The 22,723-nt window shown below is 46.1% G+C and overlaps 1 protein-coding gene across 1 annotated transcript in view; it reads left to right on the top strand.

Moving 5' to 3' along the window:
* Nucleotides 1-3,104: 3,104 nt before the first annotated feature.
* The window catches only part of Efcab8 (EF-hand calcium binding domain 8), a 62,527-nt gene continuing 42,908 nt past the window's right edge, over nt 3,105-22,723 (top strand). The window contains exons 1-6 of the mRNA XM_047539228.1: nt 3,105-3,163; nt 9,190-9,241; nt 11,107-11,272; nt 17,224-17,342; nt 19,014-19,117; nt 21,228-21,390. Of these exons, the coding sequence (XP_047395184.1) occupies nt 3,105-3,163; nt 9,190-9,241; nt 11,107-11,272; nt 17,224-17,342; nt 19,014-19,117; nt 21,228-21,390 (663 nt within the window). The remainder of the gene's footprint in view (nt 3,164-9,189; nt 9,242-11,106; nt 11,273-17,223; nt 17,343-19,013; nt 19,118-21,227; nt 21,391-22,723) is intronic.

The following is a 22,723-nucleotide window of genomic DNA, read 5'->3' as shown; positions in this document are numbered from 1 at the left end:
GCTTTATCACTGAGTTGTACCCCCACCCCTTTTTATTTTTTAAAGCAGGGTCTTTCTTAGTTGCCATGGTTGTCCTTGAACTTGTGATCTTTCTGCTTCAACCTCCCAAGTAGCTATGTGTGTGCCACCGAACCTAGTGGATATTTTTGATTCAAAGAGAAGCACAATATTTTTTAGCATCTCTTGTGTATGTCATGCATGTAAATTTTTTGGTAAAGTTTTAACAGTGAAATCAAACTGTATAATTTCTGTATTTTAATTAAAGTACTTAAGTTTTAACTCTGTAGGAGGAAGTTTGGCAGGCGAAATAGCAAATAAGAAATAGCATGCGTTTGACTTTTTCCCATAGGTTGCAAGCTTCAGGAAGAGCCCACTAGTAACACAACATCTATCTCCAAATCATCTAGTGCAAGACTCTAAATGCATTTTATATAACCAGGATCTGTCATGATTTATCCCATCTAAACTTGAATGGCTTTCAGATTTCTTTCCTTACATGCTTGCTTCTCAATTGTTTTATCATGTTCATGTTTACATTTTTCATGGGGCCCACTTACACATTTTGAAGTAGGTCTGGTGATTTTAAGATCCAACATAACCTCAAGGCCATCTGGCATTCTAAAATTTTCTAACCTGGTAACAGTCTCTCTTTCTGTATTTTGTGTTTTTCTACAAAATAATGTGAGTGAGTTAGACACATATAATTATATATGACTGCTGCTTTTACTTTGAAGTTTTAAAATCTTGCCTAGGAGAATCGAATAAGCTTATGTGGGTGTTTTTTTTTTTTTTTTTTTTTTTTAATTTTGACAAGGATCTTGCTAAATAGCTCAGGCTTGTGATCCTCCTGCCTCAGCCTACAGAACAGTTGGGACTGTAGGCAAGCGCCACCATGCCAGGTGGCAGGCCTCACCCAATTTGCCCCTCCCTTTTCATTAATTCTAAAACCTGATTTAAAATTCAATGTAGAATGAAATAAACATCATTTTAACAGATGTCATCCTAATGATTTTTAGCTGACTTGTTAATATTCCCCAAGCTTTAGGAAGTACTTTTTTAAATTAATCAAAAAAAAATTTTTTTTTTTTTTTTTGATTAAAGTAACTGCTGAACCACATCGAGAATACTTTTTTCTCAAATCTTTGGCACACCCAAACCTGGAGTTCTCTCTCTTCTTTTTTTAAAATTGAGACAGGGTCTTGGTATGTTGCCCAAGCTGTCTTCGAACTCCCTGGCTGTAGCAGTCCTCCCATCTCAGGCTCCAGAGTAGCTGGGACTACAGGCAAGCCATTGCCACCAGCTCAGAGTTCTCTTCTGTGGCGTGGTAGGAAGAGAATTGTTTTATTTTAATTTTTTTGGTACTTGGGATTGAACCCAGTGGCACTTTACCATTAAGCTACACCCCCAGCCCTTTTTATTTTTCATTTTGAGTTAGAGTCTAAGTAAGCTGTTTAGAGCCTTGCTTAGTTGCAGAGGCTGGCTTTGAACTTGAGATTCTCCTGCCTCAGCGTCCGAAGTCGCTGGGTTTATGGGTGTGCACCACCATGCCCAACTAGGAGCATTGTTTTAAAGGTCACATAAGCAGAGTTGACCTCATTCTTACTGCCAGCTTGATCTTGACAGTAATCTTCAGGGTCCCCTGTGGTTCTAGCAGTCAGTGACTACCTTTTTTTTTTTTTTTTCTGAAAAAGGAAAAGCCTCTCTGGCTATCAGATTGCATCTTAAAATTCTTGACAGATTACATAGAACTGAAGGACACAAGTGTGATATGTTAGAATGCGCAGTGGTATTGCCAAGTGGGTGTCCAGGTGGTGCCTGCTGTAGGGATGGTAGTTGTGACTGTTAGTCATGGCTCCCTTCCGTTAACATCCCTCTTATGAGAGATCAGTATTTCCTTAGGACTAGCAAGTGATGCCTGAATTAATCTCAAGTAGAACTTTTCTACAGTCATTTTTGTGCAGAGATTTATCTAAGAGCTTCTTCTTCTTAAATGCCCTCCCTTCCACTTATTTTTCTCTTGAGTTACTGAGGATTATATTTTTGCTCTTTAGGTGGGAGTTTTCTTTTTTTCACATTTCTTCCCGGGGAGGGGAAAATACATTTATTGTGACAGAATCCAGCATATTTCAGCCATTAAAAATATTGGCAAAGATAGATTATAGTGAAAAAATAGATACCATTTGATTGATAATTGTGTCCTTTGGAATAATGTAGAAACTGCCACAGAATTGATAACAGTGAGCCAACATGTAAGAAACGAATCCACTGAGCCAAAAACCAATGGAAAAAAGTTAAACTAAGGACTATCAGCCACTTTTTTTTTTTTTTTAATTCTTAAGTTTATTAAATAAAACCCTAATTTAAAGGATCTCTGCGCCTTTTTTGACATTTCATTTGACCACTTTACCTTTAATGTTTTACAATATGACAAAATCCTTTTGTTTCTTCTCTCCCCTCTCTTTTTCTGATACTGGTACTGGGTATTTAATCCAGGGTGCTTAACCCCTCAGCTACACCGCCAGCCCTTTTTTTATTTTGAGTCAGGACCTTGCTAAGTTGCCAAGGGTGGCCTTGAGTTTGCAACCCTCCTGCCTCAGCCTCCCAAATCCCTGGGGTTACAGGCTTATGCCGCCACCTTTGTCTCCATTATTGATGAAATGGAAGCAGAAATTATTTTGATATATGTTGGTGTTCTCTGTGTAGGTCCAGGAAGAATGTTTTGTTTGGTTGTTGCTTGGCATTTTGGTAACGTTCACTTTCTCATGAACTGTTATTTACCTGGTTTAAATGTGTGATCTTTTAAGATTTGGGATATCCAGCTGGGCGGGTGGTGCAGGCCTGTAATCCCAGTGACTCAGGAGGCTGAGGCAGGAGGATCTCAAGCTCAAAGCCAGCCTCAGCAAAAGTGACACCCTAAGTAACTCATTGAGAACCTATCTCTAAATAAAATTAAAAACTAGGACTGGGGATGTGGTTGAGTGCCCCTGAGTTCAATCCGTGGTACAAAAAAAAAAAAAAAAAAAAAAAGATCTGGGATCCATGTCCATGTTTGAAATCTCTATCAAGAGATTTGACTTTCACCAACATGCCCTGTGTTTTGCGCCATGGACCAAGATTGTGCAATGGCTACATCAAGTTCAGGCCTGCTCAGTAGTCTGGATTTGTAAGTCTCCCTTCCCAAACATGTTCTTGTTGCCTTCCTCTTTTCATATGCTTGGAGCTCATGCCGAGGGATGTTAGAGAGCCATTGTGCCTTTTGCTGTCCCACTTGTGGGAGCCAGTTGGCCTTTTGGTTTGGGTGAATCCTGCTTTATGTCATAGGGCTCCCTGGCATTTTCTGTGGTTCTTGATGGGAGGTGCCTGTACTTGTCTTATGGATTGTTTTGTATTTTGTCCTGGCTATTTGTACTGTCTTCTGTCACTGTTTGCTGTAAGTTCAACTTCATTAATAAAAAGAATATCTCCTGTTGGATGAAAAATGGCTGTGTGGTTGTGTTTTGTGGGTTGGGATTCTGATACTCTGTTTATGTTCTTCATATGGAATTCTCTTATTTCCCTTGTTCTAAATGTGACCAACTCTACAGTCAGGTGGAAGCCCTCAGAGTTCCACAGCAGATTCAGAGAGGAGCTATCTTGGACTCGGGGACAGCTGCCAAGATGTCTCACTTTAAATGGGAGTTGAAAATTGATAACTCCCTGTCCGCCAACAAGTTTAGCTTGAGAGATCAAATTGGGTCAGGGTGAGTGAGCGTTTGGGTTAATGTTGCCCTCCCGAAATCAGACATCTTGGCCTTAAGATTCACTTGCTTGACATGAAAGCTTGGATGGGAGCCGGGAGTGCATCTCTCTCTCTCTCTCTCTCTCTCTCTCTCTCTCTCTCTCTCTCTCTCGCTCGCTCTCTCTCTCTCTCTCTCTCTCTCTCTGTCTCTGTCTCTCTCTCGTGGTTCTGGAATTTAACCCAGGGGAACTCTACCATTGAGCTACATCCCCAACCCTTTTTAGTTTTGAGGCAGGGTTTTGCTGAGTTGCCCAGGATGGCATCTGCCCCTGTGCGTTCTGAATGATTATTCTCCGCCCACTCCTAGCATGCTCCCCTAGTGGCTGTTCCAGACTCTCACCTGTTTCCAGATTTGCACTCTGCCCCTCCCTTCTTAAATCGGCTCTGAATAGGGCAACTCTTTTTTTTTTTTTTTTTTTTTTAAACATTTAATCCTTTCAAGGGGTGAATGGAATAGCTCTTAAGAGTAGATTGATGCCAGTCAGTGTGACTTCTGATCTTATCTGTTCTCTAATCATGTTTTATCTTTCGGCACTGGGAATTGAACTTGGGGGTACTTTACCAATGAGATGCATCCCTATCCTTATTTATTTTTAATTTTTTAAATAATTCTTTTTTAAAAATACCTTTATTTTTATTTTATTTATTTATTTATTTGTTTGTTATTATTATCTTTTTTTGCAGTGCTGGGGATTGAACCTAGGGCCTTGTGCTTGCAAGGCAGGCACTCTATCAACTGAGCTATATTCCCAGCCCTATTTTATTTATTTTTATATGGTGCTGAGGATTGAACCCAGTGCCTCATGTGTGCGAGACAAGTGTTCCACCACTGTCTCCTTTTAATTTTGAGAAAGGGTCCCGATAAGTTGCTGAGGCTGGTCTTGAACTTTCAATCCAGTCCCAGCCTCCCAAGTAGTTGGGATCACAGGCCTGTGCCGCTGTGTTGGCTCTAATTCTAGATGTAAATTGAACTCTTCATTTCTGTTTTCTCCTTTTCTCTAGGAGTGGAAATAGTACTTCTCTGTTTCCCCTTTGTCCCTTTTTTAAAAAAATATTTTTTTAAATTGTCAGTGGACCTTTATTTTATTTATGTATCATGCCCAGTGCCTCACAAATGGCAGGCAAGCACTCCACCACTGAGCCACAACCTCAGCCCCTGTCTCTCTCTCTCTCTGTCTCTCTCTTCTTTTTCTTTTGTGATGCTAGGGATTGAACCCAGGGCTCATGCATGCTAGGCAAGCTCTACTGAACTACACACCCCTGGGCCCTTGTCCTTTTCTCTTGGATGGTTTCTGTTGCCAGTGACTTAATACTTTTTTTATTTGGTGCTTTGCCTCAGTCCATGAACATATACAAAGCTACCCTCTCCTCGTTGAAGATGTTTCTCTTACAAATCTTGTAGTTTTGAAATAATTAAAATATATAAAAGAGTTGTAAGACTTATACAAAGAACTTCCCTTCACCCAGATTGTCTAATTGTAAACATTTTCCCAGATTGCTTTGTATTTGTTGAATCATTTGAGAATATATTACAGACATTGTGTCCTTTTACCCTTAAATATTGTGTATATTTCCTGTTTTGCTTTTTTTCCCCCCTAGGTATTTAACCCAGGGGTGCTTTACCACTGAGTCACATCTCTATCCCTTCTTTATTTTTTTAGTTGCAGATTTACACAGTACCTTTATTTTAATTATTTATTTTTATGGGGTGCTGAGGATTGAACCCAGTGCCTCACACATGCTAGGCAAGTGCTCTGCCACTGAGCTACAACCCCAGCCTCTCCATCCTTTTTAATTTTTTTAAATTTTGAGACAGGATCTCATTAATTTGCTGAGGCTGGCCTCAAACTTGTGAGCCTTCTGCCTCAGCCTCCTATCTGGGATATAGGCCCCTGCCACTGTGCCCAGATAATATGTGACTATTTCCTAAGAGAAAGGACATTCTCTTTTATAATCGTAGTATAGTTGTAGAAAGCAGAAAACATTAATGCAATCTGTATTAATTTTTTTTCTTTTTTCTTTTTTTCTGGTGGTACTGGGGATTGCACCCAGGGAAATCTGTTTTAATTTGGAGTCCATACTCGGGTTTCACCTCATTTCACCAAATAATGGTTCTTGTAACATTTTTAACTTTTTGGTACTGGGGATTTGGTGCTCTACCACTGAGCTATATTCCCAGTGCTTTTTAGGTCTTATTTTGAGAGAGGGTTTTGCTAAGTTGCTTAGGGTCTACTAAGCTCTCCAGGCTGGCCTTGAACTTGGGATCCTCTTGCCTCAGTCTTTTGAGTCACTGGTGTTATTATAGGCATGCACCACTGTGCCTTGCTTTCTTATGGCGTTTTTATTTTCCCACTTGGGTATATAATCCCAAATCACCCACTGCCACCAGTTTTGGGGTGTCTTTAGTCACCTTTAATCTGCAATTGTTCCTTAGCCTTTTTTTGTTTTCTAGGACATTGACATTTTAAATGAGTAAAATCTGGTTATGTCGTGGAATGTCTGCAATTTGACTTGTCAGTTTTTTTATGATTAGATTCAGGTTATTCATGAGTGTGTCATATCAGGAGATGCACAATGTGGTTTATCACCATCATTGGTGATAACTCATCACTTGTTAGTCAAGACTTTTAAGTAAAACAAAATTGCTTTCTTTCTACTTTTCCACGTGTACCTGCTTTATATAAATATGACACACATGCCTTTTGTTAGCACAGACACTTTTTTTTTTTTTTTTTTTGCAGTGCTGGGGTTTGAACCCAGGGCCTTGTGCTTTTGAGGCAAGCTCTCTACCAACTGAGCTATATCCCTAGCTCTTGTGCAATGCAGACTTTTTGTATTCCTTTTTTTTTTTTCTTGGCCTGGCTCCCTGTTGCCCTGCATATGAACCCTCAATTTCCCAGAACCCACATCAGCGTCTTAGTATGTAGCCTTCCATATTTTTCTCTGTATTATGATTTGTGCACACATACAGTGTAGTATTCCCTTAGGCCCAGGCAAGATGGGCCCCTGCCTGCCGTGGGTCCTGAGCTTTAGGGTGGTCCTACTTCGTCCCTCCTCAATACATTCTCCTGCACCAGGTGAGGACTACAGAGGATAAAGGGACACCCAGAACTAAGTCCCCTACTCTATACTCTGAATATTGAAATCCACTACCAACTCCACTGAAATAAATCTTTTAATAGTACTAGGGATTGAACCCAGGGCCTTGCAAATGCTAGGCAATACTCCATCACCAACCTACATCTTCAGACCTTTTATAATTTTCATTTTGAGACGGTCTTGCTCAGTTGCTGAGGCTGACCTTGAACTTTCAGTCCTCCTGCCTGAGCTTCCACAATCACTAGGATTACAGGCATGTGCCACTGCATTCAGCTGGAATAAATTTTAAGGATGCTTTGAACTTACTTTGAATTTAAAATGAGAGAAATGCATGATTTAAGACCATAAAAAACCTTCATAATCTCACCAGCCAGTTAGCTGCCATTAAAAATGGACTTATGTTTTTCCAGGCACTTTTGGTTTTGGTGGAGGTGGAGGCTACCAGGAATTGAACCCTGGGGCGTTTTGCCACTGAGCCACATCCCCAGCCCTTTCTATTTTTTATTTTGAGACAGGGTCTCAGTTGCTTACAACCTTGCTAAGTTGTTGAGGCTGGCTTTGAATTTGCAGTCCTCCTGACTCAGCCTCCTGAGCTGCTGGGATTACAGGTGTGCACCATTGTACTCAGCCCAGGTACTTTTTAAAAAATGCATGTGCCAACATATAGATACATGTATTCTTAACAGAAATGCACTATTTTATATGTACACATATCAGTTTTTTTGTTGTTTTTTGCTAGTAACTTCTAAATCACCATTAACAGTGAAACCCCCCCTCCCTTTTTTTAATCTGCACTTCATCTTGGCTCAGTGAAGCTTCCCATCCTCCTGTCTTTTTTTGTGTGTTTTTCTTTCTCTCCCCTCAAAGGTAGCTCCCCTTACTTGTCACTCCCCAGATTTCCAGGTATTTGTGTTTCATTTCTAACTGGTCAGTCTCTGACCATGTGCATGACTCCACTTTCCCTCTCTGCTCCTTTTTCTGGAAATGATTCTGTCATTTCCCTCAGTTACTTTGATTCCTCTTTCCCCACCGCTCCTTTCTCTCCTTTGATCTTTACATCTGAGCTGTCTCCAAGACACCATTAAGGAAGGATGCTCATGGCAAATTCTCTGTCTTCCTCCTCCTCCTCTTGCTGTCTGTTTTGTGCTGAGAATTTTCATAATCTCACTTCATCTCATTCAGTCTCCCTGGCCAGATAGTTAAGATTTTGCATTCTGCTTCCAATTTTGTTTTTTCCCTCCTCTCTCTCTCCACTGTTCCTCCCTCCTTTGTACCTCCTCCTGGTCCTTGTTCAAGCCAGGTTCTCATTTGTCCAATCCCCTGTGCATGCCAGGCTCATCTTTTTCCTGGCTATTCCCCAACCTCTTAGGGTGGTCCTTCCACTCTTGCTTGGGGGGACTTGCTGATGAGCTGGATTGGTGCCCTAAGGATCCTAACAAAGCTTGGTCCCAACAGGAATCTGCCCCTTACATTCTGAGAGCAGAGCTGCAGGGAATGGGCCTCTCCCACATGCTCTTGCCTGATCCTCATGCTGCTAAAAAGAGAGCTGAGCCCTGTGCTGCAGTGTACACCTGTAACTCCAGCAGCTGGGGAGGCTGAGGCAGGATTGTCCCCAGTTCAAAGCCAGCCTCAGCAACTTAGTGAGTCCCTAAGTAACTCAGTGAAACCCTGCCTCTAAATAAAATACAAAAAGGCCTGGAGATGTGGCTCAGCATTTGAGTGCTCCTGGGTTCAATCCCTGGTACCAAAAACAAAACAAAAGGAGAGAGAGTTCCTTTGGCCTGCCCCACCTGGTCCCAAGAAATCCTGCCTGCTAGAACTTTGGAGGTAGGCTGGGAGGGTGTATGCAGTGGAAGTTAAGGACTGCTCCTGTCCCAACTCTGGTGCATGTCTTTGACCTTCGGATTTGTACCTGCCTCTGGACCTCGTTTTCCTGTGAATTATTTTTGGACTACCACATGGTTCCCTAAATCTCTTCTGTAGGAAGATTGACCCTCCACCCCACTACCTTTAGGAAGCCCCTGACTTTAAGTCAGGAGTAAAGTAACTTAAAAAGCCCCATGCATTCAGAAGAAGGACCACTCCTTTCCATTAGGGAAAGGAAAGCTTAATTGTCAACTTGCGGGCAGAACCCTGCTGGAGAAGTCTCTGGAAAAAGGGATGTTCATCAAATGCTTGCTGGGAGCGTCCATGGGCAAGGGGCAGCCACCTGCACTCTTGATCCTGTCTTTCTGCTTTTCTGTGGCTTGGCTTGGTCAGCTTCCCACATGGTCCTTACAAAAGGAGTTAAATTGACTGATTCCCTGTCTTAGGTCATCATTACAGTCTTCTGAGGATTTTGAAGAGAGCCCTCAACCTCAAAAGGTAAGCAAACCACCAGAGTGAGTGTACACTGAGGGACATTCTGGAGCCACCCTGAACATCACCATCAGCACGGAAATCCATTGTCTGCGCTAGGGGTTGCAAACTCAAATGTTGACAGGGCCAGGTAGGTAGTGCACTGTAAACAGGCTGGATTTTCCTTTGAAGTACTGCCTGGGTCAAATACAGCACACCCAAGGATATGAACATATAGTTCATACATGGCCCATACTTGGTTCAGCAAAGTTGCAATAGTGTCAGTTGAGCCACACTGATTATTCCCAAGGCAGATATGTATTGAGTAGTAAGTGCTTGGGGCTGGGTAATAAATAATTAGTATAAGTTTAGATTAAGAAAAAGTAATATGCCTTTACTTTCAATATCTGTGGCTCATGGAAGGGGTGTGGTAAGCCCAAGATAACTTGTAAACAGGGGAACCAGGCAGAATTCTAACCCACAGCTCTGAGCCTCTGCAGCCGTGGTGTTTTCCTCACATCTCGCTGTCTACTCGTGTTGATAAATACCTGCCATGAGTGGCAGAAGTAGGCAGAGAACCTGGAGATGTGGAGGTGGCGGTGACACTTGCACTTGAAAGTTTAGGAAAAGCTTACAGGAAATGCCATTTGGGTCAACCTCTAAAGAATGGGTAGAAGTTCACCCAGGGAGAGGCGGAGTGAACTGTGCATGGGGACAGTGTGAGGAACACTTTGTAGTAGTTGGTGTTCCTGGAACATGGTTTGTTTTCTGAAACTAGAAAGGTAGGTAGGAAGCTGCGTGTGATAGCATATGCCTGTAATCCCAGCCACCTGGGAGTCTGAGGCAGGAGGATTGCAAATTTGAGGCCAACCTCAGCAATTTAGCAAGACTCTGTCTTTATAAAAAAAGCACTGGGGGTGTAGCTCAGTAGTAGGATGTCTCTGGGTTCAATCTCCAGCAACACACAAACACACACACAAAATCTCCCCCCCACACACACACAAAAGAAAGAAAATAAGGGAGAAGAGGGAAGAGCAGAAGATGGTGCTGGTGCTAAATTTCTGATTAGGGGCCTGCATAGGTGGTGGGAGGACTGACTTGGTCCCTTGGCCTGCGTGAAGGCAGGGCCTCCTCACTTGTCCACTGTCGTGCCCAGTGCCTGGCACTCATGGAATGTGTGGATCCTGGGTAAATGAGTGAGCGTTCACCTGCTTTGTCACTGGCGTTGAGCCCCTGTGTCCTCTACCCTTGCTGAACCCCAGTCGTGGCACCTGTAGAAGGGGAACAGGGGTTCATTCCTCAAAGAGCCACAGTCCAGATTTTTTCTTTGTCTTTAATTTCTTCTTTCTTCCTTCCTCCCTTCCTCCCTCCCTCACTCCCTTCCTCCCTTCCTCCCTTCCTCCCTCCCTCACTCCCTTCCTCCCTCCCTCACTCCCTTCCTTCCTCCCTCCCTCCCTTGCTCCCTTCCTTCCTTCCTTCCTTCCTTGACCAAACTCGGCCTCACACATGCTAGACACTTCTATTGAGCTATATCCCTGAACTTGCAGTCTAGGCTAGATTTTTTCTTGATCTTCTCTTGGCCTAAAAGTGGTAATGACTTGTATGTTTCCATTAGTTAATAGTAGTCATAACTCTACTTAGCTTGTTCTTCCCCCAAAGATTCTCTTTTTTTTTAAATATTTTTTTAGTTGTCAATGGACCTTTATTTTACTTACTTATACGTGGCATTGAGAATCGAACCCAGCGCCTCACATGTGCTAGGCAAGCGCTCTACCCCTGAGCACAACCCCAGCCCCAAGATTCTCTCTAAGTAACAGAAATGTACTGAAAAATGTTTGGCTCAAGAAATTAACCCTCTCAGTCCCTCATTCTGGTAGTCGTATTTGTTCCAGCCACCTGACCCAGGTGAGTCCCAGGTCAAGGAGGCTCCCACTGCCAAGGTACCATCCGTCACATTTGGCCAGATGCCTGACATACAGCCCAGGACTCCGCTGTTTCCTGAGCTACGCCTGACCAAGTTAGAGAAAGCGTTTGAGGAGAACATGGATTCAAATGGAGGTAACGCACACGCGGTTTCAGTCTTTTTGACTTTTGAATAGGACCCGGTGTCTAGGATGTGTCGAGGGCTCAGACCTGACCAACATTTTTGTGTACAGCATCTCATTTAAAACTTTTTGTCAACCAGGCATAGTGGCACATGCCTGTAATCCCAGCGGCTCAGGAGGCTGAGGCAGGAGGATTGCAAGTTCAAAGCCAGCCTCAGCCATTTAGCAAGGCCCTAAGCAACTTAGTGAAGATCTGTCTCAAAAAATGAAAGTGCTGAGGATGTGGCTCAGTGGTTAAGCACCCCTGGGTTCCATCTCCAGTACCAAAAACAAAAACAAAACAAAACCCTTTTAATATTTGTGTAAGTAGTGAAAGCACATTGAAGGCTAGTTGGGATCTAGAAAAAGTCTTAAAACACCTCTAGTCCAAACACCCAGATGCAATCCACTATTAGCACATTTTGTATTTTCTTCCAGTTTCATGGATGTTGTACTACTATTGCTGGGTAACAATAGTCCCACAGTTTTAGTTGCCTAGCATACATTTATTACCTCACCTGAACTCCTGCTCCCATGGGTCAGTAGCAGGGACATAGTTTAGCTGGCTCCTCTGCTCAGGTTCTCACAAATCCGGGGGTGTGGAGGCATCTGGGGCTTGACTGGGAAAGGACCCGTTTCCAAGCTCACTCGTGTTGTCACCAGAATTTAGTTCCTTCCTTCCTTCCTCCCTCCCTTCCTCCCTCCCTCCCTCCCTCCCTTCCTCCCTTCCTCCCTTCCTCCATTCCTCCCTTCCTTGTCCATTTCTCCCTGGCTGTTGATGGGAGGCTGCCCACAGTTCCTGGCCACGTGAGAGTCACCAACATGACTATGTTCTGTTCAAGTCAACAGAACGGGGAGAACAGCTCTGGCAGAACTGTGTCGCAGTCTCCTATGACATTTATGTAGCCATCCATGTGCACGTGGTCTTGTATATTCTGTCACCTGTGCCACGTTCTCTTGACTAGAAGCTGGTAACAGGTCCTCCCACACTTAGCAGGAGGGGACCAGAGGAGGCCATGAACACCAGGAAGCAGACATACTGGGGGCTTCCTCACTACCACAGATGGCATGTGCCGTTTTTAGTTATTTACTTATTTTTAGTTATAGGTGGACACAATACCTTCATTCTAGTATCTATTTTTATGTGGTGCTGAGGATCAAACCCACTGCCTCCCATGTGCCAGCCTGTGCTGTACCAGCCCCAGCTGAGCCCCAGCCCTGCATGTGTTTCTACAGATCTGTAATCCTTCCACACAGACACTCCTCGACTTGAAATGGGGTATGTCCTGGCGAACCCATGGTACGCTGACAATATCCATAAGCTGAAATGCATTTAGTACTCCTGACCTGCTAGACATCACAGCTTAATCCAACCTAACTTAAATGTGCTCAGAACACTCACATTAGCCCTCCAATTGGGCAAAATCATCTAACACAAAGCCTGTTTCATAATGACTGAAACACAGTTATTACTGGGCGTGGTGGTGTGCTCCTGTAATCCCAGTGACTCAGGAGGTTGAGGTAGGAGGATCTCAAGTTCAGGGCCAACCTGGACAATTTAGTGAGAACCTGTCTCAAGGAAATAATATAGGGGATTCTACAACATCAGCCATGGCTCCGTTCTCCCTCCCGGGAGAACTCTGTGTTATTACCTTTAAATAAAACCTGCTTAATATGCTTGCCTCGGCATGCCTCTCTGATGTGATACTTCAGTACCCGAAGAAGCAGGACTTGTCACCTGTAAACAGTGGTATCAGATTTGGAGGCCCCACCGGGATCTACACCAAGGGCATGGGGGGCACCTCTGTCCTGCAGCCATATCAAGCTAGTTGGGGTGCAGGAGCTGAACTCTCGGACCTGCAGAGTGAGGGAGAGGTCTTTGTGAGAGGACCAAACGTGTTCGCAGGCTACTTAAAGATCAGGAGAGGACAAAGGAGGCTCTGGACAGTGATGGCTGGCTTCACACTGGGGACATTGGGAAATGGCTGCCGGAGGGAACTCTCAAAATTATTGATCAGAAAAAGCACATATTTAAACTTGCTCAGGGAGAATATGTTGCACCTGAGAAGATCGAGAACATCTATATCGGGAGTGAGCCTGTGGCGCAAATCTATGTCCATGGGGATGGCTTAAAGGCCTTTTTGGTGGACATTGTAGTGCCTGACCCTGAAGTCATGCCCTGCTGGGCCCAGAAGAGAGGAATTGAAGGACAATATACAGATCTCTGTAAAATTAAGGAGCTGAAGAAAACCATTTTGGAAGATATGGTAAGGTTAGGAAAAGGAAGTGGACTCCATTCTTTTGAGCGGGTTAAAGCCATTTACATCCATTTTGACATGTTCTCAGTTAAACATGGTTTGCTGACACCGACATTAAAGGCCTGAGCTGAGAGAGTACTTCAAAAAACAAACAGAGGAGCTTTATGCAACCTCCATGTGAAGTTCAAGGAAAGTTCTCAGTACTTCAAAAAACAAACAGAGGAGCTTTATGCAACCTCCATGTGAAGTTCAAGGAAAGTTCTTCTCAGTATAATGGACTGTGCAGCAATAGTGTAGTAATTCTTGAAAGTTAACGAGTAAAAATGACACAGCTGGAAAAGAATAAGCACCTGATTTTATGACTGAGCCTTTTCCTGTCCCAAGAGCTCTTCAACAATATTTTCTCTAACATCACCGAGTACACTTTACTTTTATTAAAATTATATTGTAGCAAGCTGCTAAAAATATTACGAATGCAATATAAAAATTGAGACATTTTCTCAAGAACTGTGTACCACTGAAAGTAATATATTCTCGATGTTCACAGAACTCCTATTAAACATAAAGAAAAAAAAAAGAATATATACAAAAGTACTGGGGATATAACTCAGTGGAAGAGCACCCCTGGATTCAATCCCCAGCACCAAAAAAATAAAAATTAAAAAAAGGCAACACATTGAAAACAACAATGATTTTATAGGTGTTTATCTGTGCTATTATAAAGTCAAAAAATTCTAAGTCAGATACTGCGTATATGTCACTGCAGACCCTTTTTCTCTTCATGTCTTAAGGACTTTTCCACATTCCTGTGTAGTCTTCCAAGCTATCATTACTAATAAGATCCAAGTGTGGCCTGATTGACTAAGCCATTCCCCTATTTTTGCATATTCAGATTTTGTCAAGTATAAATAATGTTTTGAGGATACCCTTTGCACATCAGAATTTTTCTTTCTTTGGAACTTGAATTCTCCCCCTTGGGACAATACTCCTAAAAGTCTACTAACAGAAATCCTTAAAGGAATCTCTCTTTAAAACCACTAGAGACAGGGCCCCATCTACTCGCCCAGTTCTTTTAATTATTTATCTTTTTGTTACCAGGGAAGGCACTTAGTGGGTAAAGGGCCCTTACCCACTAAGCCCCAGCCCCAGCCCTTGTTTACCTTTTATTTTGAGACAGGGTCTCCCTACATTGCCTGGGGCCTTGCTGAGTTCACCAAGTTGCTGAGTTTGGCCCGAGCAGCTGTGATCACCTGGCCGGTTCATTTCTTTTGAGCTTTTCAACCATGCTGTGACATGGGCAGGAAGTATGACAAAGTGATGCCTAGGAGCGGTGCTTCCCGCCTGACCTGAAGATGAGATGGCTCCTAGCGGGCTTTCCCGTGTGGGTGTTTGCAGCAGGAGGTGCCAGTGTCACCCGCCAGGCCCATTTTGCCTGTCCCATAGTGTGACAATCACTGAAACAACAAGTTTTGCGAAAGAGAAAGGATTTCAGATGCAGCCGAGCGTGGTGATGGGAGACCCAAGTCTCAAATCTGCCTCCCCCAGGACAGGGTTTGGGGACCTTGATGGGATAAAGAAACAGGGTGATTTAAGGCGTGGAGAAAGGTGACTGGAGGGGAAGCAGTACCTGTACACACGTAGTCAAATTACTGGCTCTTTGTGGGACGCATGCTCAGAAAGTGGCTGTGTCAGTACAATCTGAGGGTGGAGTTTTGGGTCTCCTGATGTCAAAAGGTCACCCATCAGACATCTGCCCGGGCCCAGGCGAGGAGTCAGTGGTTTCAACAAAAGTGACCTTCAAGTTCCTGAAAAACAACCTAGGCTACTGTTATTACCATAACCCACACGTCAGAGGTGCTTCCTAAACAGAGCTGATGACAGACTAATAACATCGCTTAGCGGCACAACGTCCAGAATAGTGATTATTTTAAGCCCACTAAAAGCAAGAAACTGAAATCAAGTGAGGTTAGAGGGACTATTCAGATTTTCCCCTGGTCTTACCACCCCTGGGTCATGGAGGACCTGACATGGACTGTGGTCCTGGTTTTTATCGAGCTTGTGTTACTTTTGAATACACAGTATATTCACACAGTTCAAATGCAACAAGTGCTTCTTCCAGGATTCCTTTTAGGATGTGGAGAAAGAGTCTCCCCGATCCCAGCTGCCTGGGCACGTTGCCTCAGCACTTACAGCCCTCGGTCTCCTCTGACCCGTAGAAGCACCAAGTGCCTTTAGTCACGTTTCCTCCTCTTTCTATGCAGTGGCAGCTTGTGACCCATCCTGTTCTACTTGCTTCCCCCTTTGATTCTGGGATTGAACCTGGGGTGCTGTACCACTGAGCCACTCCCCCGTCCCTTTTTATCTTTTATTTTGAGACAAGGCCTCACTAAGTTGCTTAGGCCCTTGCTAGGTTGCTGAGACTGGTCTTGAGTGTGCGCCACCATGCTGACTACTCTTTGCTAGGTGATGCTCTGCCTCTGAGCCGTATCCCCAGCCCCTCCTTGATCTTTTTAAAAAACTAATTTTCACAAGTTTTCTAACTTGTTAAAAGTTTTTTTTACTTAATATGTCTTAGAGATATTTTCATATCAGTCTAAAAAGAGCTTCCTTGTTTTTAAAAGCTGGCCATGGTGTTAACTGATGGAAAGGAAAATTCTCCTTTCGTTGACATAAAGTAAGGGAAAATAGGATCATTTTTCTCTTTTAAAAAGCTTTCAAAGAGGGCTGTGGTTGTGGCTCAGTGGTAGAGCGCTTGCCTAGCATATGTGAGGCACTGGGTTTGATCCTCAGCACCATATAAATAAATAAATAAATAAATAAATAAATAAATAAATAAATAAAGATATTGTATCTACCTGTAACTAAAAATAGAAGAATAAAATAATTTTTAAAAAAGCTTTCAAAGAGGGCTGGGGTTATGACTCAGTGGTAGAGCACTTGCCTAGTAAGTATAGGGCACTGGACTTGATCCTCAGCACCACATACAAAAATAAAGGCTTGGGCTGGGGAGATAGCTCAGTTGGTAGAGTGCTCGCCTCGCAAGCACAAGGCCCTGGGTTTGATCCCCAGTACCGCAAAAAAAAAAATAAATAAAAAAATAAATAAAGGCTTTTTTTTTTTTTTTTTTTTTTTTTTTTAAGATTTCAAAGAGCTGGTGCAGTGGTATATGCTTGCAATTTCACTGACCTTGGAGACTAAGTCAGGAGGATTCCAAGTTCAAGGACTGCCTAGGCAATTTAGTAAGACTCTCTCCAAATAAAACGTAGAACAGCAAGGGATGCAGTTCAGTGGTAGAGTGCCCTGCATTCAATCCTCAGTACCTAAAAAAAAAGAAAGAAAAAGATGCAAATGATAATCAAATGATGATGGAAACTTCAGGAATCAGTTGGGCTTCTGCTGGAGAGGTCAAGGAAGGGTAGCCAGGGTCAAGCAAAGGAGACTGTGAGGGACTGAGGAGAAGGCAGCTTCCCAAGGCTCCCACGCAGGTCTTCCTTCTCTTTCCTCCGCACTGGTCAGCTGACCCTCGCGGGGGAGGGAGCAGGAGTGCCTTAAACTGAAGGCACCCAGTATGTCCTCCCCTGTGCCCCTCAGCACCCAGATACCTGTGGCCACGGTGGCCCACTGAGTGGCTTGCGATTGAATGGATCATGTCTTCTTCTCTTGGAAGTCCTGGATCTGAGAGCTTTCACTACGACCATGAAGAAGGTTCTGAACAATGTGTCAGATGAGATGCTGGAGGCCCTGTTTTTGAAGGTGGACTCAGACTGCCATGGCTTCGTCACCTGGGTGAGGAGGGTGTCCCTGCTACCTCAAGTGTCTGGGGAAGGCTGGGGGGTACAGTCCTTAACGGGTAGAGCAAATGGAGTTATGAAGATGGGGAGGCGGCCACAGCATCAGAGAACCTTCCTTTAGATTCTGTACCGGCTGGAGTTCTTGCCAGGAAGGAGAACTTTGGTCGGTCTCTCTCTCTCTCTCTATCCAGGATTGAACCTAGCGGAACTTGATCACTGAGCCATATCCCCAGCTCTTTTTATTTTCTGAGACAGGGACGCTAAGTTGCTTAGGACCTCACTAAGTTGCTGAGGCTGGCTTTGAACCTGTAATCCTCCTGCCTCAGCCTCCGAGCTGCTGGAATTACAGGTGTGCACCATGGCACCCAGGGAGGAAACTTGATGTCTCTGAGGGGTCCTCCTGTCAGCGGGGCGCTTCACAGTTCATTCTCCTCTAGGGGTGTGGGAGAATGTGTGACAAGTGTCTGGTCCCTGCTTGAGACCTCCTCATGGGGTGTCTGACATGGGACTATCCTGCACACCAGACTCCTGTCCAGCTTAGGGAATCCGAGCCAGTGCTATGACCATCTTCTGGGACTTTATGGTCACTCAGGAGAAGACAAACCTATGACTGCTAAATCCAAAAATACCAGGTTTATAGGATGGTAGTGGTAGTGCTTTTGTGCTTTCTGTTTCTAGATGTTCTGTAATGAGCACATATGGCATGTAGCAAAGTACAAACATGGCGTGACACGCTGACCTAGTGAAGATGAGGCACGTGCAGAGCACTTTATGATTGTACTTGACCCTCACAGGAGTCGCGTGGGGTAGATGTGGGAAAGTGAAGCGGCTCAGAGCTAGGGAGTAGCTGAGGCAGAGTTCAATCCTGGGGAGCTCTTTGAGATCCATGGGAACTGTCCTAGCACGTCCCTGACCCTTGGTTTAGGTATGTATTACAGGTTCTATTTTCAAAAAGTGTTTTGCTCTTATTTCTGTAAACATTCTACAGTACACGTTTCTAGCACTCTCCGCCATCTACACAATGATCCTTCTTAATACCTCTATTTCTTTCTTTTTATTTTTTGTTGATGTGGGGTCTCGGTCTTGCTGTTCTTGCCTAGGCTGGTCTTGACTTTGTAGGCTCAAGCATTCCTCCCGTCTTAGCCTCCTGCGTAGCTGGTCTGTACCACCTTGCCTGACTCCTTTTTCTTCTTGTAGCTTTGTATGGTGGCTGTTTTGGCCTTGGCAGTAGTTTCATGAAGCTGGTTGGAGCCTAGAATTGCCCAAGTGGACCTAGTTATGGGTCCTTCCTGTTGTCCACTTGGTACATGAACTTGGGCAATTCATACATACTTAAAGGGCCTCCTCCTTACCTGTACAGTGGAGGCGAGTGCAGAGCTCCAGACGTGGTGTGATGCCCGTTGTCCTTGCCATCGCTGATGGTGTTCAGGACAGGGGGCTGCTTGCCTGTTCACAGATGCTTGCGAATAGGCCTTTCCCACGTTCAGGATTCAAACACAGGTCTATGCTCTGGCTACTTCCCTTGGCTGGTGCTCAGAAAACAGCTCAGAACCCCTTGGAAGGGGCTGGGGAGGGATGAGGAAGACAGGAAACCAGACCTGGGTTCCTGGAGGTGACTGCCGAACTGCTCACGCCCTCCCGCCCTCTCCTGGTTTCCCTGGGGCAGGACAAGTACGTGGATTACATGATGCGAGAGTTCCATGGGCTAGAGGAGATGAGGAAGAGCCAGTACCGCCTGCTGTTCCAACTCCCCATGAGGATCGTCCCCCTGTAAGGAGCCTCTTCCCTGGACCTGGGGGTGCGACTGAACAAGGGCTGGAGCCAGCCCTGCAGGGAGCCCCCTTCCTAAGGCCACGAGCCATTCTCTACTGGTGCCAGCCAGGGATCTGACACCAGACCTGCTGCCGAGTGCTTTTCAGTTCTTTTCTGCTTCCCAACCTGATGAAGATAGGTGATTTGTCTCCATTTCACAGATGAGGAAACTGAGGCTCAGAGAGGCCAAATATCTTGATTCAGGCCAAGAGGCAGAAAGTCTTGGGGTTGCAATTTGGCTCTCAGCGCACCTTGGGTCCCAGTGTCAACTGCCTTAGGCAGTGACTGGATCCTGGGAGCCAGCTCCTATGGTAAAAGCTGTGGTGACCTACACTGGTGTCCTGGTCAGGAGGGGGCTCCTCAGGAGTGCCCAGGTCAGGCATGGGAAGACCAAGAACTAGAAGTCATCCTTCCCTCCAGTAGCTCGGAGTTTAATAACAAGGTAGTTGAACTGAGAATTGTTGGGGTAACCTGCAGGCAGCATTGGGCTGGGATTTAATTGAGGAATAGCCAATAAATATGAACACTAGAAGGTTTAGAACCATGATTTCGGCACAGATGCTACTCTCTGTCTGTCCTGAGACAAAGTGTCAGGAAGCTTGTCTCTTATTTTCTCCTATTTATTTGCTTAATCTGCAAACCTAGAAGGCATTTCCAATTGGATGGAGGAAACAGCCAAATAATTTTCGGTTACCTTCACGAAGGGGTGATTTTAAAAGGAGTCACTTTAGGCTAGGGATGTGGCTCAGGGGTGGAGCACGGCCTGGCACGCGTGACGCCTTGAGTTTGCTGCCTAACACTGGGAGAGAAAGGAAAGAAAGGAAAGGAAAGCCGTGGCGCGAGTCACCCGTATTACGCCACCCAGCTGGGTGCCCAGAGCCACCATCTGGTTTGTTCCCACTGCCGTCCTGGGAGTGGTGGTGCCGTCAGCCTGTGAGGAAAGGATGTCGTTGCCCTGGGGCCGCCTTAACTTTCCAGGGCTCCGCCCTGTTGTGTCTGTTCCTCGTAGTTTTTGGTCCTGACAGAAGTGGCAGAGCTGGAAGTGGGGACTAGAGAGGCCGCTGAGAGGATTCGTCATTATTCGCATGGAGCTGGGGGCTGAGGACGGGGCGGGAAACTGTCCAGAGACGTGTTTTCCTACTCTTTACCCGAGGTGGCAAGAGCGGCCGCGTTTCCTAGTGTGTGAGCCATGCATGAGCCAGAAGTCAGATGGCGTCCACAGCAAGGCTTGGGAAGGGCCTGGGGAGGGCGAAGGTCCTCCTTTCAGCTCCGCTGGGACCCGTCCTTAACTTCAGGCCGTGGGTCCCTGGAAGATCAGTTGCATTACCTGCCCTGCCAGGGCCCAAAGACTGGGCAGCTGAAGCGTCAGAGCCTGTGATGCTGTGTCAGGAAGTCAGAATGGCCGTGATCCTTTCGAGCCGGATGGCTTAGCCAGCTTTGGGGCAGGAAAGAAGCCACTGGAAGCATGCTAGGAAGGCTGCCGGCCTCGTCCGGGGAGGCCAGGTGCATCCCTGGACGTTCTCTCTGTGAGCAGTGCATGGCCAGGAGGTGAAGACTTGGGTGACAGGGTCCCAATTCCTCACTGACCTCCGGTGCGCTCACCTCATGCTTGGGCTCTGTTCTCCACCCCTCCCCAGAGCACTAGGGCAGTGGCTGGTCTCCGTCCCAGGCCCACTGCCTGCCCGGCGGGCTGCTTCTGCTGTAGAAGCAGACCTAGTTCTCTGTCCCCTGGCATTGTGAGGGGCTATTGCTGAGGAAAAGCTTGTAGAGCCCATGTCGTGCCAGCGTCATCCTCGGCTCTTATTCTGTTTTCTTTTTGCTTTTGTGATGCTGAGGATGGAACCCAGGGCCTCACACTTGCCAGGCAAGGGCGCTACCACTGCGCTACCTCCCCAGCCCCCACCGGGGCTCTACTTGGAGGAGGGGGCCGGCCGTGTCAGCCCAGTCCCCACAGTCCCTGTGTGCGTGTGAAAGAGCTGCTCCTGCTTGCTGTGTCCTTCCTCCTGTGTTCTGCTGCAGACGCCACCTCCTTTCTGAGCCGTTTCTGCTTGCTTCTCACCATCCAAAGGAAGCATGGCTGCGAGATCATCAAAGTGGACTTTTTCATCCAGAGGTTCAAGAAGATCGGGTGTTTCCTGACTGTCACCAAAGACGGGGTCCTGCAGTTCTGGTCTGAGTCTTTCTCGCTGATTGACTCCTTTTTGGTGAGTGGGACGCACGGCGCCCAGTGTGTCCAAACAGCACGTCACTCCAGCTCCCCTGCCACGGGCTTGTTTCTTGGGAGTCATCTCAGCAAATGGCCTCGCCCTCCAGCAAGGTGCCTGTGCGGGAGGCCAGCCTTTCCTTCCTTTGTCACACTCAGACGTCTCCCTGTCCTGCTGGTTTAAACCCATTGCCTGGACCAGGCAGGATGTCACACGGTGTGAACCTGGACCCTGAGCTCAACCGCAGGCCCGAATCCTGGCTGAGCCACCCGCCAACCCTGAACCTGCATGGGGTGTGACGTGGCTCTCCAGGCCCCAGTCCTCCTCTGTCCAAGGGGCTCGTTGGGGGGACTTAGTGACATAGTACACGGGTTGTGCTTGAGCAGGGCAAGGCACACAGCATGGGCCCAATAGAGAGGAGCCCATGTTGTGGCCTTTCTGCTGCCAGGTCCTGGCCCAGAGTAGTAAGTGATAAGACCCTTAAGGAGAGCTGCTGCGCACTACATATTGCCAGGTACTCCAGAATGCTCCAGAAGGCGAGGAAAGCATTGCTCTCCAGGGCTCTGCAGAAAGGCTGCAGGTTCCCTGCCAGGGTGGCCGCCCAGCGTTCATAGCAGCACGCATCCCCGGTAGGGAGAGGCCCGGAGGGAGCGAAGGCTCCTGGAGGTTCCTTGGCTCTCCTGGTGCGTTCCTGAGGCCATGGTTTCTGTATCTGCCTTTACACTAGGTTTGTGTTGGGGGGAGGGTGCATTGCTGCGTGAGCTCCTGGTGGTGGCGGCTACATGGCCACCTCAGTGCCCCACAAGGGCGGAAGCCTAGGAGGCTGAGGAGGACTGGGAAGTCTCCCCAGGAGGACTCCCTGGGAAGGAGAGAGGACCTGGAGATTCTTCCTGGAGGGGCTGCTTTGGCGGGTAGGTTTTGGCAAGGGCCAGCCATCTGTGGACACCTACTCTGGAGTTTGAGGTGGGGCCTGGACGCCCATCACTAGTACTGTGACCTTGGGCAAGTCCCCAGACCTCCCAAGGGCTCCTGGCTTCTCATCTGAATAGTGTGGATGCTGGAAGTTACCAAGTTATGGGTGTGTGGGTCAGACCCCACCCAAGACATGGGAGAGGACCTTAGGGGGTTTCCAGTCCTTCGTCCTCACTGCCTGAGCACGTGGTCCAGTCCGAGAGTGCAGGACTGTGCTGGTCTGCTCCCTCCCTCCCTGCAGGAACCCCCCGCCAGTGCTGAGCGTCCAGAGGAACTTCTTTGAAACACAGCCTTCCTTCTTTTTTGGATCATACTCTTTTCTGCTTTCTTTAGCTGAGAGCTACTGGTTTTAATCTTGGAGCAATTAAAAGTAAGACTCCTTTGGCGG

Source organism: Sciurus carolinensis, chromosome 2 (assembly GCF_902686445.1).
Source record: "Sciurus carolinensis chromosome 2, mSciCar1.2, whole genome shotgun sequence".
In the NCBI taxonomy this organism is placed as follows: Eukaryota; Metazoa; Chordata; class Mammalia; order Rodentia; family Sciuridae; genus Sciurus; species Sciurus carolinensis.
Note: the sequence above shows the minus strand (reverse complement) of the source record. Positions and strands in the feature narration are given on the sequence as shown.